Raw genomic sequence first — 14,215 nt, forward strand, 5'->3', positions numbered from 1 at the left:
GACATCCTGTTTGTATCCGGGCCAATTAGAATTTACCATGGAAACAAAACATCAACCAAGAGCTGTTTGCAGACTACTTAAGCCTCAGAGAAGAGCTATATTCACAGGCCTACACTAGCACGTTGCCCTTGAGTTGGGATGTAATATCTGTAGAGCAGAAATTCTGTATCTTACCTTTCACTTCTCATGACCATTAGGACATGTTTTACCTAAGAGTCTTGTTTTCCAGCATCACCTGAAACCCTGACCTGCACACTTCCCTGAGTGGGACACAGGGCTGCTGATCTAAATGAACAATTCTGGCATTGCTGGTGTCCAAATAAACAGGCTGAAATTTGTTCCAAAAGTATCCCAAAGCTATCTCTTATGTCTTTCTATGGTTTCTTTCAATCTGTACACTGCAATTTCTCCTAACTTTTCACTTCAGTTTCTTAGCTGAGCACACTGCCACATGACTTCACATTTAAGAAAACAGTTCATTGTGCCTGTGTTTTCTCTCTTCTTACTGACCATGTGTATTTAGTTTTTAAATTCTGTGTGAAACAATGGGCATATGAACCACATTGTTACAGTTTAATACCTCCTACCCATTACCCCCTCATCTCCAATGTCTAGTATGCCTGATCAACTCTTTCACACCATACCCATTTATAGGAGCAATTCCTGCAATCCAGTAATCTAAACCTCTTATTAGTGTGGTAAGTGTATATATTAAAGAGCAATACACGCCTGAAACTGATCCCTCCACTGGGTACTCACCTTCTTCCTCCTCCTCCTCTTCTTCTTCTCCTTGGCCGCCTGGGCTTGCTTGTGCTCCCAGACCAGGTTGGTGAGGTTGGCCACATACTCATCGGTCTGCTGTAAAAGGTAAGCTAAACGCCTGTCTTTCTTTTGATCAATCAGTTTTCTGTAGCCCTCTTCATCTTCAGCCTGTTAAGGAAAGAAGCCAGATCAGAGCCTAATGACAGTTTGTAGATGCTTTTTCCCCCTCCCCCCTGACAGCCTGAACTCCAGTGGTGAGTGCAGCAGAGCGAATGCTCCAGGCTGCAAGGGTTCCCACACACAGGGAACCGGGCGCACAGGGGAGAGCGATGCCTACATCCTGGGACACCGGGGTTCGCGGCAAAGTCAGGACACATGGCCGCAGTATTTATGTGGCGTGATGGAGCACGCTGTGTCAGCTCTTTGTTCTTCTGTGTTTCTTTAACAGCACAAAAAATGTTAAAATCGGACAATTCACCATCTGAAGTTTATTCTTAACTTTGTATTTTGGAAATTTTCAAATACAATCAAAAGTGGAGAGAATAAGTATTTCTAAAGGCAAGAGAAATCAAATGGGCACTGAACAAATAACTTCTTATACGTAAAAGCATTACACATATTGTGGTTGATAGGGGAGGTCAAATTTGGGGGATTTTTGTCATAACTGGCACTGTCCTTTGGGCCTACGTGACTGGGGACAAGTCAGCTACTACCTGACGTCTGATACTACCCAACAATAACACAGATGCAGTAATTCCCACCTCCACCTACCAGTCAGCCACATTATGAGGTTAAATGGGGTAAAAGCTCTGATATACTCTGTGCCATTTCAGGAGAAATCTTTTTTTTATGTCCCACTAAAAGGACACCTCTTGTGATGCAGGATAGAGAGAACAGGTCGCAAATGCCTCAGGAGGCAGCTGAGTTACAGAAGGGCCCAGCGCCTTCCTCAGGGGTGTCGCTCTAGCCCAGGGGTGGGCAAACTTTTTGACTCGAGGGCCACAATGGTTTCTTAAACTGGACCGGAGGGCCGGAACAAAAGCATGGATGGAGTGTTTGTGTGAACTAATATAAATTCAAAGTAAACATCATTACATAAAAGGGTACGGTCTTTTTTTTTTTTTTTTTAGTTTTATTCATTTCAAACAGGCCAGATCCGGCCCGCGGGCTGTAGTTTGCCCACGGCTGCCTAGCCTGTGCCCGTGTGACAGCAGGCTCACCCCTCAGTCTAGCTGCTGTCGGCCCCGTGGATGAGCACGAACCTCAAATGCTATTAGAACTCTAATTGCTTTTCGTTATGGTTGATCTCACTTGAAGAAAGAGTGATAGAAAACTTCAGTTTCTCTGTTATCTGTATATTCCATCATTTAATTGCAAAAATTAATGATTTGCAAATGCCTAATCATTAGTGTCAAACCAATCTGTTACTGAAGTGCTAATACAGCTTCACTTCGGTTGAATCAGACAAATCTGACTGCCGACTGCTCAGATTCCTCTGAAACAGTCTCCCAAGCTAATTAGACATTTCTTGGGCAGTCTTCTTCTTCCCCCCAAAAGGAGAGGAAGGCGGGAGAAGATGGTAAGATTTAGTAGGACCTGTTTTAAAATATGGTGTTTACTCTCTGGGACCCCAAAAATCAATGAAAACAAAATGCAAACCTTAATCTCAGCGAGGAAGAAAGACACTGTCACTTGGAATTCCCCCAGGACATAATTATGGGCTGAGGCTCATGACTTTCTCTTCATGCAGGACTCAGGAGCTATGTCCCAGACAGAACCTGCAGGTCTCCTAGCACTCCAGATCACACACACTTGTGTAAAACCCACAGTGTTCTATGAGGTCCAATTACAAAAAAAAAAAAAAATGCCGACCAATGAAATCAATCTCTTCTATGATATACATTCACTGAAAAATAACAGTGCAAAAATAATAACCCCTGACTAACCTCTGACAATACCCTCCCGCCGCTATAAACAAAAAGCAACATTTCAAAATTAACGTAACAATCACTTTTTACATTGTTAGAGAAAAATTTCTGCCATAAAAAAAAAGACATCAGGTTCCAAGACACAACCTAATGAGCTAGTCATTCAAAACGTGTGCCATTAGTCTCAAAGAGGCAGTATTTTAAAAAGAACTGCCATTTCCAGCCTTCCAGATCTGGTTATCAAAACTCCCAAGAGATACAGTACCGTCCTTTATGTGAGAAGCTAAATCTGAGCAGCAATGCCATCCTAGGACATGGGAAAACTATACTGACCAGCTGTAACCCAAGATGTGTGACGTGCATTGTCCAGGAAAGAGGCTGTTTGAACTCCATCCGCATGAAGTTAAGGGGACATAGTCATACATTTGGTAAGCAGCTTCTCCTTTCTCCCTCTACTAGGGCATATTGAACACTCCCAATACAGGATGCGAGAGGGGCATTTTCCCGGGCTCCTCACCATCAGTCTGCGCATTCTCTCCTTTTCGATCCGCTCCGTCTCTTTCTTCTGCTCCCTCTCGGTGTTGGCGTGCCACGTTGCCACCGCTTTGGAAAGCTTCTGGATCTTCCCGGCCACAGAACGATGGTACTCCTTGAAATCTTTCGCATGTTGCAAAATGCTGTTCAGGTATTCCTGAAGGATCCCAAGGGGAGTAGAAAAGAAAACTGAAAATCCATTTCCCAAGGCCCGGTAGGCTCCAGCCTAGTCCAGGAAAAACCGCTCAGTGTGCATTTCACAACAACAAAGACCAGAAACCTGGGACTATTCTGGGATAGGTGCCCTCGTGTGTGTCTCCATAGCTGAGTGCGGGCTACCGGGCTGGTGGGAGAGATGACCTCTCAAAGTTTATTTTCGTGCCAGCCTGTGGAAGAGCGGTCTCTGAAGCTTTGACGGTGTGACCGCATGAAAATGGAAAGATAAAAAATGGAGGGGATAAAAAGAAAAAGGAGAGGAACCTGAAAAATGAAAATGATAAAATTAAAAGCCAATCGTTCTCAAATAAACCTGAGGGACATGGGTATATCCAGTGAGAATTATGTTATAAAAGTAATGTTTCCTCTGCTCTGACTCTCTTAGAGTCCCAGCCGAGCAGTTGGGCCTGATACTCCAAAGGTTGCAGGTTTGATCCCCGGTCAGGGTACATGAAAGAAGCAACCAATGAACGCATAAATAGGTGGAACAAAACAATGTTTCTCTCTCTCCCTAAAAAAAGCAATAAAAAAATTTAACTATCTTAGAATTGTGACTCAAGATTTTATAGGAAGCTAAAACTCCATAAGTAATTGGTACATATTTTTTAAATAATGGGGGAGGGGAGTGTACCCTTATGTACACTAACTCTGACATTTTTTAAAAAACGAAACTAGGATAGGCACTAAACTGAGCACAAAAAGACAAATAAATTATAGATAGGCTTAGGAAATTAAATCCTACATCAAAATATTTCCAAACCCCTAGAAAGGAATGTTCCTAAATATCTGCCCCTATAAAACCTCTAACTGGGCCCGTCACAGAGCCCTGGACACCATATTTGTCTGTGTTATTAAAAATAACTCTTTGCTTTCTTCTTTCCAAGTTCCCCAGGATTTTGCTGTGGGAATCCCACCCAGACCGCAGCTTTCCAGGGGAGTAGGAAGGTGACACCTGATTGGAACAAAGAAAGCCCAAGTCACCTGGCCTAAGTGTCCCCGACTACACAATGGAGACTATGTGAGCTCCCAGGGACTTTTCTGCTCTGTGATGCCCCCTCCGCGCACCGCGCACGTTTCCAGCCCTTCTGCTCCAGCCTGTTACTGAGTTGGACGTGTCTGTAAACACGAGGACAGGCAAAGCCAGGCCGTGGTACCTGGTGCTTCTGCCGGCGCTTCCTCTCCTGCTCGATCTTCTGCTGCTTCTCCAGCTTCTCCGTCATGCGGGCTTCCCTCAGGGTCTGGCGCTTGCTCCGCTTGTATGCTTTGGAGTTGAGAGCCGTCTCCAGAGTCGTGTCCCGCCGCATGCAGGCCACCACCTCCTGCCTCAGCTGCAGGAGGAAAGCAGTTAGAGAGGCTCCCTGAGCAGTGGCCAGACCCCTGACCCTCTCCTTCTCTCGTTTCCCCTGAGTGGGGCAGAAGGGGGATTCTACAGGTTTCTCACTCACAGTTGGCCTTTTTAGTAAATAAAGGGACTAAATCATACCAAATTTATGTGGCATGGCTTTTTAAGATGGTATAGCTTTTCTTTACAAATAATTCAAGAAAAAAAGCAATTATAGCATTACAACATTAAAAAAAATAAAGTAGATATTTTAAATAAAGTTATTCATCCTATTTAATTATTCCAATGATACTAATTAGTTAATAAGATTTAATTTTTTTAAAACTTTGTCTTAAATGCCATACTAACGGGCTCCTCGTTTTTAAAAAGATTAACTTTAATGATGCTCTGCAAAATGAACAGAAGGATTACTTCCTGTTCATGGACAATGGCAGCAGATACTCAAACAGTGTTAATTCATAGTCTCATGTAAAAGACAAGAGATACAAGTTTGGGCTTCTTCCCAATTCTAACAATGATATTCTTTGAAAGATATTCAAAGTTTAAACTATATCATGAACTTTTTTTAGGGTGATCATAAGTATAATAACTTATCCATTTTGTATGTTATGTGGTGATAGAGGGGGGAAATTGAAAATATACATCAAAATAATAATTCAATTGAATCTGAAATCAGCATGAATTACAGCTCATTTCATTGGGAAACTTCTTAGATAATAGAATTTTTCAATAATATCAAGTAAAAATCAGAGACTAATAAGAGTCTAGCATAGTGAAGCTAATTTGAATATAATGTTATTCCTAAAAATATACTTCAGTAATATTTTTTAAACAAAATCTTATCAAACACTTTATCAATGCATTTTATGAAGTCACCTATAAGAAGGAAGAAAATGGAACTCAGAGACGTTTTCTTTCTTTGCTTTTTTTTTAATTTCTAAATTTTTTTTTTTAAGTTCTAATCTACTCTCACAAACCTATGACCAAGCAGCACCCAGCCACACTGATGTCCCTTGGTGATATTATAACCAACTAGAGGCCCAATGCACGAATTTTTGTGCAAGAGTAGGCCTTCCTTCCCCCAGCTGCAGGCACTGGCTTCCCTCTGGCATCCGGGACCCTGACTGGCTTCCCTCAGGGCCACCCGTAGGCACCAGGGACCCGGGCTCGCTTCCCTCCAGCCCCAGCTTTGTCAGGAAGGATGTCCGGAATGACGTCTGGAAGATGTCCAGTCTATGAGCATATTACTCTTTTATTATTATAGATAAGGCAAATGTACTCCCAAGGTCATATGACAATAGCAAGTGAGGTGGCCTTGTGATTTTAATCACATCCTCCAACAGACCAAGTCATGCAATTCACTTTCATTCATTAGTAACTCATTTTGCATGCCCTAGGACAGTGATGGCAAACCTTTTGAGCTCGGCATGTCAGCATTTTGAAAAACCCTAACTTAACTCTGGTGCCGTGTCACATATAGAAATTTTTTGATATTTGCAACCATAGTAAAACAAAGATTTATATTTTTGATATTTATTTTATATATTTAAATGCCATTTAACGAAGAAAAATCAACCAAAAAAAATGAGTTCGCGTGTCACCTCTGACACGCGTGTCATAGGTTCGCCATCACTGCCCTAGGACCTTAACCAAGCAAACCCATCTGACTGCCGGCAAAGTGCCCCTTTTTCCGTTTGGCTAAATGAGGCAGCCTGCAGACCAGGAGACCTGCAGACAGGGTCCCTAAGACAAAACTCACCAAAGTTAAAATTAGCTCTATGTCATTCCACTGGTGTCCTACTGACTTAGCAATTCTAAAGCAGATCATTATGCCAGTGTTTATTAATCAGTGACTACTATGAACCATAGCAGGAACAATAGATAATAACTCATTGGTTACTCAGTGCATAGGTCTGACAGGATCAAATGCACCAAACTTGTGTTGTGGTGAATAATCAAGTTACAAGACACAGGTTTTATATATTTCTATAAATGCTGGACTATTAATTTAGCAGAGTGGCTATTGTCTTTGTTAAAATATGTTCCTGGTCATGCTAGGACAGTGATGGCGAACCTTCTGAGCTCGGCGTGTCAGCATTTTGAAAAACCCTAACTTAACTTTGGTGCCGTGTCACATATAGAAATTTTTTGATATTTGCAACCATAGTAAAACAAAGATTTATATTTTTGATATTTATTTTATATATTTAAATGCCATTTAACAAAGAAAAATCAACCAAAAAAATGAGTTCGTGTGTCACCTCTGACACGCGTGTCATAGGTTTGCCATCACTGTGCTAGGATTATACATTTGTGCTTACAAAGAAGCTCTCATCTACCACGTGATTGTTTTTCTTGGGAGTCATAAAGGCAAACACGAGCTATCTCATTTGTTCTCAAGGTTTCGTCCACGGTAACAAATCGCCATAACTCTGACTTTGTAAACCATCCTGCAGGTGGGAAAAAATGTATCTGATACACAGGCGAGAAAAACAGAATAATAAGCAGTTCGTCTTCAGTGCTTTTAGCTCTCTGCTGCTGGTCTGAAAGATACACGGTGTTACTAAGTTTCTATCTTTATAACAATATTGAAGAGACTTGAGGAAACACACCGATCTCCAACAATTACATTCATTTCCTCCGCCTCAGATTTGCTGGGGAAAAGGTAATACCTGACGTTGGAAATTGAGTAACCGAAGTGCTTTCAGTTCCACAGTTGCTTTGGTGCGTAAATCTGGTGGCAAAGACCCCGGCAGGTTTTCCAGTTCTTGTATCCTGTGAGCTATGCGAGCCTGAAGCCTAAGGGAGATAGTAAAACGGGCGGGAGAGATGGAAATATACATTACAGTTCAGTCTTAAATGACAAACAGTAACACTAGGTTCAAGTTCATGGCAAAACCTATCCCAGACACTCATGGCTGATTTCTGACACCCAACCAGATTTTCTGATGTTAAACAGAGAAAAGCCACCCTTGCATTAATGCAGACAGGTGCTATATGTTGCCTAACACTCTGGTCTTGGACATAACCTGTCTCTAACACCCAGGAAAGGAGGCTCATGATACATGTAGGAGGAACATCAAGTGCCACTGCTCTGAACAGAGAGAGAAAATGAGAGGCAGGAAATTCTGACTTGCTCCAAAAAGCCCAGGCGGCCACTGGCAGGCGGGCTGAAAGTCTCCTTTCCAACTTCTGGTTCTGTCCTACGGCAACGGGGCCATCTGCCCGCCTTGCCAAGATGCTGATGACGACGGCCTTTAAAGCCGAGTGAACAAGAGCACTTGTAGATGCTGAGGCCACAGAAATCGGCCAACCCAAAACATTCAGAGAGAGCCCTGCCGACCACAGCCACTTCCTCTCTGAGCAATGCTTGCTGGGGGAAAGAAAAGGCAACTTAGGCGTTTTTAAAAATCAGGTTTGGGGCAGCAGCAACCAGCAAAGTAAACAGTATTTAAAAACTGGGAGTTTCTAGAAAAGGACTGCTGGGGATTCTCACTTTAGACACTATCAAAAATATAACTGCAGGTAATTCCTCATGAGGGAAAATAGGAGACATCCCACTATCTTCATTCATTTGGGATACCAGGACTGTTACTCACAGAAACGCCTGGTTCTAGAGTTCACCTGGATTATTTTTTTTTGCAAATAATTATATGCCATTTAAATCTATTTTGAGAACTATCTTCCCCAAAATTTGGGGCAAAACTGTCTTGGAAGAGACTTCAAAAGAAAGAATAGTAATAAAAAAGGCAGTAAGCTAAACTAAGTTAACATGAACTGCACTGCGTTAAGTACATTTGATGCACAATTTTATATAATTCCCCCCCCCCTCTCTCACCCACACACACACACACACACACACACACACACACACACACACCCCTCAAGGTATAATGGTGCTGTTACTGATGGGAAAACAGAAGCCTGGCGATGTTAAGAAACACGTTGACTTCAGAGCTAATAAAGGAGGTCTCTAGACGGAACCTCCTTTGCCTGACACTAAACCATCACAGGGTAATTAAAATAGACTTTCTAGCTGAGAACTTTCCTGGATCTCAACTATAAACGTTGATCATTTAAGATTCTGTTAAAAATTAGTATTATGGTTTCATCAACTTTTACGATGATGTGTGTGTGTGTGTGTGTGTGTGTGTGTGTGTGTGTGTATGAATATGAAGAAGTAAAATCTGTGACTTAGATGTGCAAAATATCTTAGGATTTCATATGGTCCAAATATCAAAATGATTGTTTAAAAAAAACACAAAAAACAACTTTGTTATTTGCCTTGGTAGAGAAGTAAAATGTCCTCTTTTTCAAAATTTTAATGATAATAAAGGAAATGCATTGTTTTTCATTGATTTAACTGAAAATAATATAACAGATTCCTACTTTATTGTATCCAGATCAATTTCCTAAATAGCCACATAGCCCCAAATCTCCAAATACTGCAACAGATGATGCATCTTAACAATTAAGATATTAAGAGAAAAACCTTTTGTGGATTTTTTCAAATATATAATTTAAAGGAAGTAACTAAACTGAAACAATTTCCCTTTTGTAGAATAAGGCCGTAGTAAAAGGAAAATTAAATATAAAGGGGTGAGATGAGGGCCAATGATGGGGTATTCTCCTTCCTTGGTTCTAGAGTCATTTCAGACCTTTTGCATTTGAAAAGCCCAGAACCCAAACCATCCCCTGCTGTTCTGGTTTACTCTCTTTGACAAAGTGGGTCAGGTGCTAAATTAAAGGAATAGCTGTGTTTCCCTTAATCTTCTGAAGAACTAAATAAATAATCTTAGGACAGCTGGACGGACAGTGTAGAGATTAAATCACACTGATCTGGGCGGGTGGGAGCTGGGGAGTGGAGGGGGGAAGAAGGGAGGTGGGGACTGGGGGTGGATGAGGCCTTGGGTGACTGGGGCACTGCAGTGGGTGAGGAGCTGGGGTAGTGGGCCGGGGGGAGAGAGAATGACACTTCTTCCTGAAATGACTGCTCCTTTCCAAAGGACCTAGTCACTTGTCAGTGAATCTCAGATTCCCCAGCACAAAAGAATCTCTTTTTTATGAAAGGGAGGCAAGAAGTACAGAGTACAAACGTGCGAAGTATAGGGGAAGGGGAGGGTGACATTATATGCATTCAATTCAGCACGTGGGGGTGGGGGTGGGGGCCAAGGTACAGGAGGGGCTTCTTTAACACAGAAAATGTTGTCTTTTGGTGGTGGTGGTTGTTAATGGAAATCTTCATTTTAAATAATGCTTCTCTCCAGACAATTTCATCTTCCTATCAATGGGATTCAGCAGGTTGCCCGATAAAGAGATTCAGGATTCTCAACTTGTCGAAACAACAAGAGCTGTAATACTGCCTGACTGCAGGAGGCTCATTTAGTGTCCTCACGAGCTCAGAAAATTGAAGCAGAATTAGGTCACTCAAGTTTTTCATACAGATTGAACAGTAAATCAGGAAGGGTGACTGTTCTGGCAAGAAAAAGAGTTCCATTAAAGGCAACAGATATTTTGTTCAGGTCCAGAGGAGAAGTTTATGATTCCTGCAGGAGAGTTATTTGAACAGAAAATGACACTGGTACATTTTGTTCCTGCAAGGAGCTGAGTGACACTTTTAAAAAGAGAGCGAGGGAGGGAGACCGACTTTTTGTAACTCTGCTGATAAAGTGGCCCTTGGTAATTTTTGAGAAGGAATTTTCAGGGTTGTAATGGATACCAGGGAGGACAAAAAGAAAAAAAAAACACCCAAAAAACATTGGCTATATTTGCTTCCAGAAGCAAAATTCTGCCTTGATAAGCAGAGGGCTGATAGAACACAGAAATGCTCTTCCTTCAAATCTGAAATCCATCTCCCATGCAAACATTTGTGGAATTAGTTTACATGCTAATGTGACAATGCCTGGAGCCCTTTTGCCCAAACATCTAACTCTCAATGGAGGAACTGAAGTTAGGTATATTGGCGGGGCAAAGGAAGTGTGCCAAAAAGACAAGACACCCAGACGAAAAGCACTGGGACATCTCTCTGACACTCACTACGGAGAAAAGCAATAAAGTTCCTTTCAAAGAGAAAGGCTCCAATTCAAATGGGCAAACTGTTTTAACTGGAGACTTTGTACAGATCTGAGGCAAACTATTCACATGCATACACTTATTTACGCTATTACTGAATAAAGAAGGCCAATTTGTCAAAATCCTTGCATGATGAACAAGGAAAAGCAGCCAAGGGACTTAACGTTAAAAAAAATTTAAGATTCTGACAATTTCCTTTCAATTTTCATAGACAAGATAAGTGATATCATAACGGTCAAAGAAATGAACATCTGTTAAAGAATTTTTGACAGATGACTCTGCTCAAACTAAAGTTTATAAAATTGTAAAAGAGATTTTTTGTTTGTTAATCCTCACCCGAGGATTTTTTTCCCCATTGATTTGTAGAGAGAGTGGAAGGGAGGGAGAGAGAGAAAGAGAGAGAGAGAGAGAGAAAGAGAGAGAGAGAAACATCGATGTGAGAGAGACATATTGATTGGTTGCCTCCCACATGGGCCCTGACCAGGGTCAGGGGTCAAGCCTGCAACCGAGGTCCTACAACCGAGATCCTGCAACCGAGGTACGTGCCCTTGACTGGAATCGAACCTAGGACCCCTCAGTCTGAGAACCGATGCTCTAACCACTGAGAAACCGGCTAGGGCTACAATGGATATTTTTAAGACCTTGCTCAAATCCTTGATCAGAAGGTACAAGTACACTGGGCCCTTCCAGTTACCAATGCTAAGGCTAAGTAGGCCATTCTCTCCAAGAGGGGCAAGTGGAAACGCCTCCAAGCTGTCTTTACAAGGGCCCAAGGGTCTTAATCTACCCTTTTTAAGAGAAAAATTTTACTAATCTCGGCAGGTGAACAATTTATCTTCGTATCGGCAGAAACCAGCTGTTGTTCTATAAGGAAGCTAGAAGATGCCCCTGAGATGCAGCAGGTGCAAACCTGTGCCCCTCAGGATGGCCATGGGAAACTCAGTCCAAAGGCCCCTCCAGCTGTCTGGACCCAGGGTTGCCAGATCAATCATTTCAAAAGCCACGAAGCCTCACAAACAAGGAGACATGTGTCAAGTCATAATACTATGAAAAACAGCCATTCCACCACACTCTACAAGGCATACAGTTTAAGAGATACTGACAGATACATTATTTTTTTTATTACTATAGGAGTGAAGGACAAAAGCTTTTCTTATGTTGGAATAGGCTAAATAGTACTCTTAATGCTGTATACCTATTAAGATCACTTCCACCTATTAAGATCACTTCCAAAAAAGGTGCTAAAATGAGCTCAGTACAAGAAAGGTCTGTAATTAAAATCCTGGTGAAAATGAAAGAAAAATTAGGAGCCAGTAAGACACACACACACACACACACACACACACACACACACACACACACACAAAACAGGTTGAATAAAGAAAAAAAATACAGATGCAATTCTAGATACAGAGAGTATCTCTGATGTTATGAAGGTAATTCACACACACACACACACACACACACACACACAAAACAGGTTGAATAAAGAAAAAAAATACAGATGCAATTCTAGATACAGAGAGTATCTCTGATGTTATGAAGGTAATTCACATGACTTAACAAAGGTACTGGTAGGTTTGTGCCTTCGGGGTAGGAAAAAAATGTTCACTCTTAGGAAGTCAGAATTTTAGAGTAAATGATACTCTCTATCCCATTTACTGTCTTTTAAAAATTGCTTTTGATTTTTTATAGCAACATAAAGGATTGTACATAAATATAGTTTTTCTGTCCAAGAAATATTTGCTAATATTTGACCTTATAATACACAGCAATTATTCACCCAACAAAACCAGCCTATGAACACTGAAATAGCTACAGATGATGAACATCTAGCTCCCCAGGGATACATGAAATGCTGGAAACAGCAACATAAAAGCTCTTAATTGAGGATTAGCAATAGTAATGAGACTACAGTTACACTCTTCATAAAAAAAACAACAACAACTGCACACATTTAACGGCAAGTTACTGTGGTTTCTTTCAGGATAAGTCTCAAAGCTGATAGCTTAGTATTTTAATCTAGTAATGAATAAGTCATGCGTTTTTCAATAAAGTTTAAGGTAATGTTTGAAAAGGGAGCCTATTACATTGTTACTAACATTCTCTGTAATTTTTAAACTCTAATTTTCTGTTCAATTAAATCATTTTGGGGAAATAATACTAATAGCTAATATGTATTAAACGTCTTTGTGTCATTTTATCTTCTCCCACAATAAATCCTCGAAGATCCTCTTTTAACAAATGAGGAAATTAAGTTGCAGAAAAGAGATGGAACTAGACCAAGGCAACACAGCTAGAAAGTGACGAGCATGATTTTTGCTAACTCCAGAAACCATGATCTGAGCTTTGCTTTCATTTGACTCAGTGCTTATTGGTCTCCCTTTTGGTTAACATTAACCATGTACATGAGGGGTCGGCTAACAATGGCCTGTGGGCCAATCCTGCCCATAGCCTCTTTTTGTAAATAAAGTTTTTTTGGAACACAGTCAGCCCATTATCATCTGGGCTGCTTTCTCACTCAAAGGCAGAGACGAGTAGTTGTCAAAGAGATCATATGGCCCTGCAAAGCGTAAAGTATTTACTACCTGGACCTTTACCGAGAAGGTTTGCCAACTCCTGATTTAGATAAATGTGCCAAATCAGGTGAAAATTACGTTTCTGGAGGAAGAGTTTAAAGGACCCCATATGAAGACACTTACATAGGGCTTACTCCTAACGTTGGACCAAGGCATAGACCAAGTGCTCCCTTCAGCAGCACATATACTAAAAAGGCATAGACCAAAATAGTGCATGAATTTAAGCAAAAAATATATTATACCTACCAAAGTGTACTTTAGTATCATGAAGGTCAGGCCAACACAAAACACTCAACATCTGACCAACTTGCAGTCACCAATCAAGGACAAGCTGGCAAACTAGATCAGGCACCCCATAATCTGTGTGAGACAACCACTTATGTTCACATCCCCAGCACCTAACACGGTGCCTGACACGTCATAGGGGTTGGTAAAGGTGTCCTGATTAAATGAGTGAAAATCACAGAGCTGCCAACCCAGAGCCATCGGAGAGCCCCCCACCACAACCACCTCCCCACCCCACTTTGCTGAAATCATTCCCATCGCATGAGTTTTGGCCTCTGCAATCATCCTTGGGCCTTTCCCTCAACCATAGAGAGGAGCAACTAAAGCCCTGGGAGACTGCATCCACCCCCAGGCTCGGTGAGACTTGTAAGAACCCCCGGAACGGGATGCATTACCTATATTCCCGCTCCTGCAGAATCTCCACGGGGTCCAGGCCTTGCGGTTTCTGAATGGGGCTGATCCGGCTCTGCTTCTGCTGCAGCTGCAGGAGGGGCGAG

At 41.6% G+C, this 14,215-nt stretch overlaps 1 protein-coding gene across 1 annotated transcript in view; it reads right to left on the reverse strand.

The window, feature by feature from the left end:
* Nucleotides 1-696: 696 nt before the first annotated feature.
* Nucleotides 697-14,215, reverse strand: part of LOC106727513 (probable global transcription activator SNF2L2) — a 46,758-nt gene continuing 33,239 nt past the window's right edge. The window contains exons 6-10 of the mRNA XM_014546319.1: nucleotides 14,114-14,214; nucleotides 7,455-7,581; nucleotides 4,595-4,768; nucleotides 3,208-3,381; nucleotides 697-930 (exon numbers count right to left, since the gene is read on the reverse strand). Of these exons, the coding sequence (XP_014401805.1) occupies nucleotides 712-930; nucleotides 3,208-3,381; nucleotides 4,595-4,768; nucleotides 7,455-7,581; nucleotides 14,114-14,214 (795 nt within the window). The 3' untranslated portion in view covers nucleotides 697-711. The remainder of the gene's footprint in view (nucleotides 931-3,207; nucleotides 3,382-4,594; nucleotides 4,769-7,454; nucleotides 7,582-14,113; nucleotide 14,215) is intronic.

This window comes from Myotis brandtii, unplaced genomic scaffold (genome assembly GCF_000412655.1).
Source record: "Myotis brandtii unplaced genomic scaffold, ASM41265v1 scaffold44, whole genome shotgun sequence".
NCBI classification, from domain to species: Eukaryota; Metazoa; Chordata; class Mammalia; order Chiroptera; family Vespertilionidae; genus Myotis; species Myotis brandtii.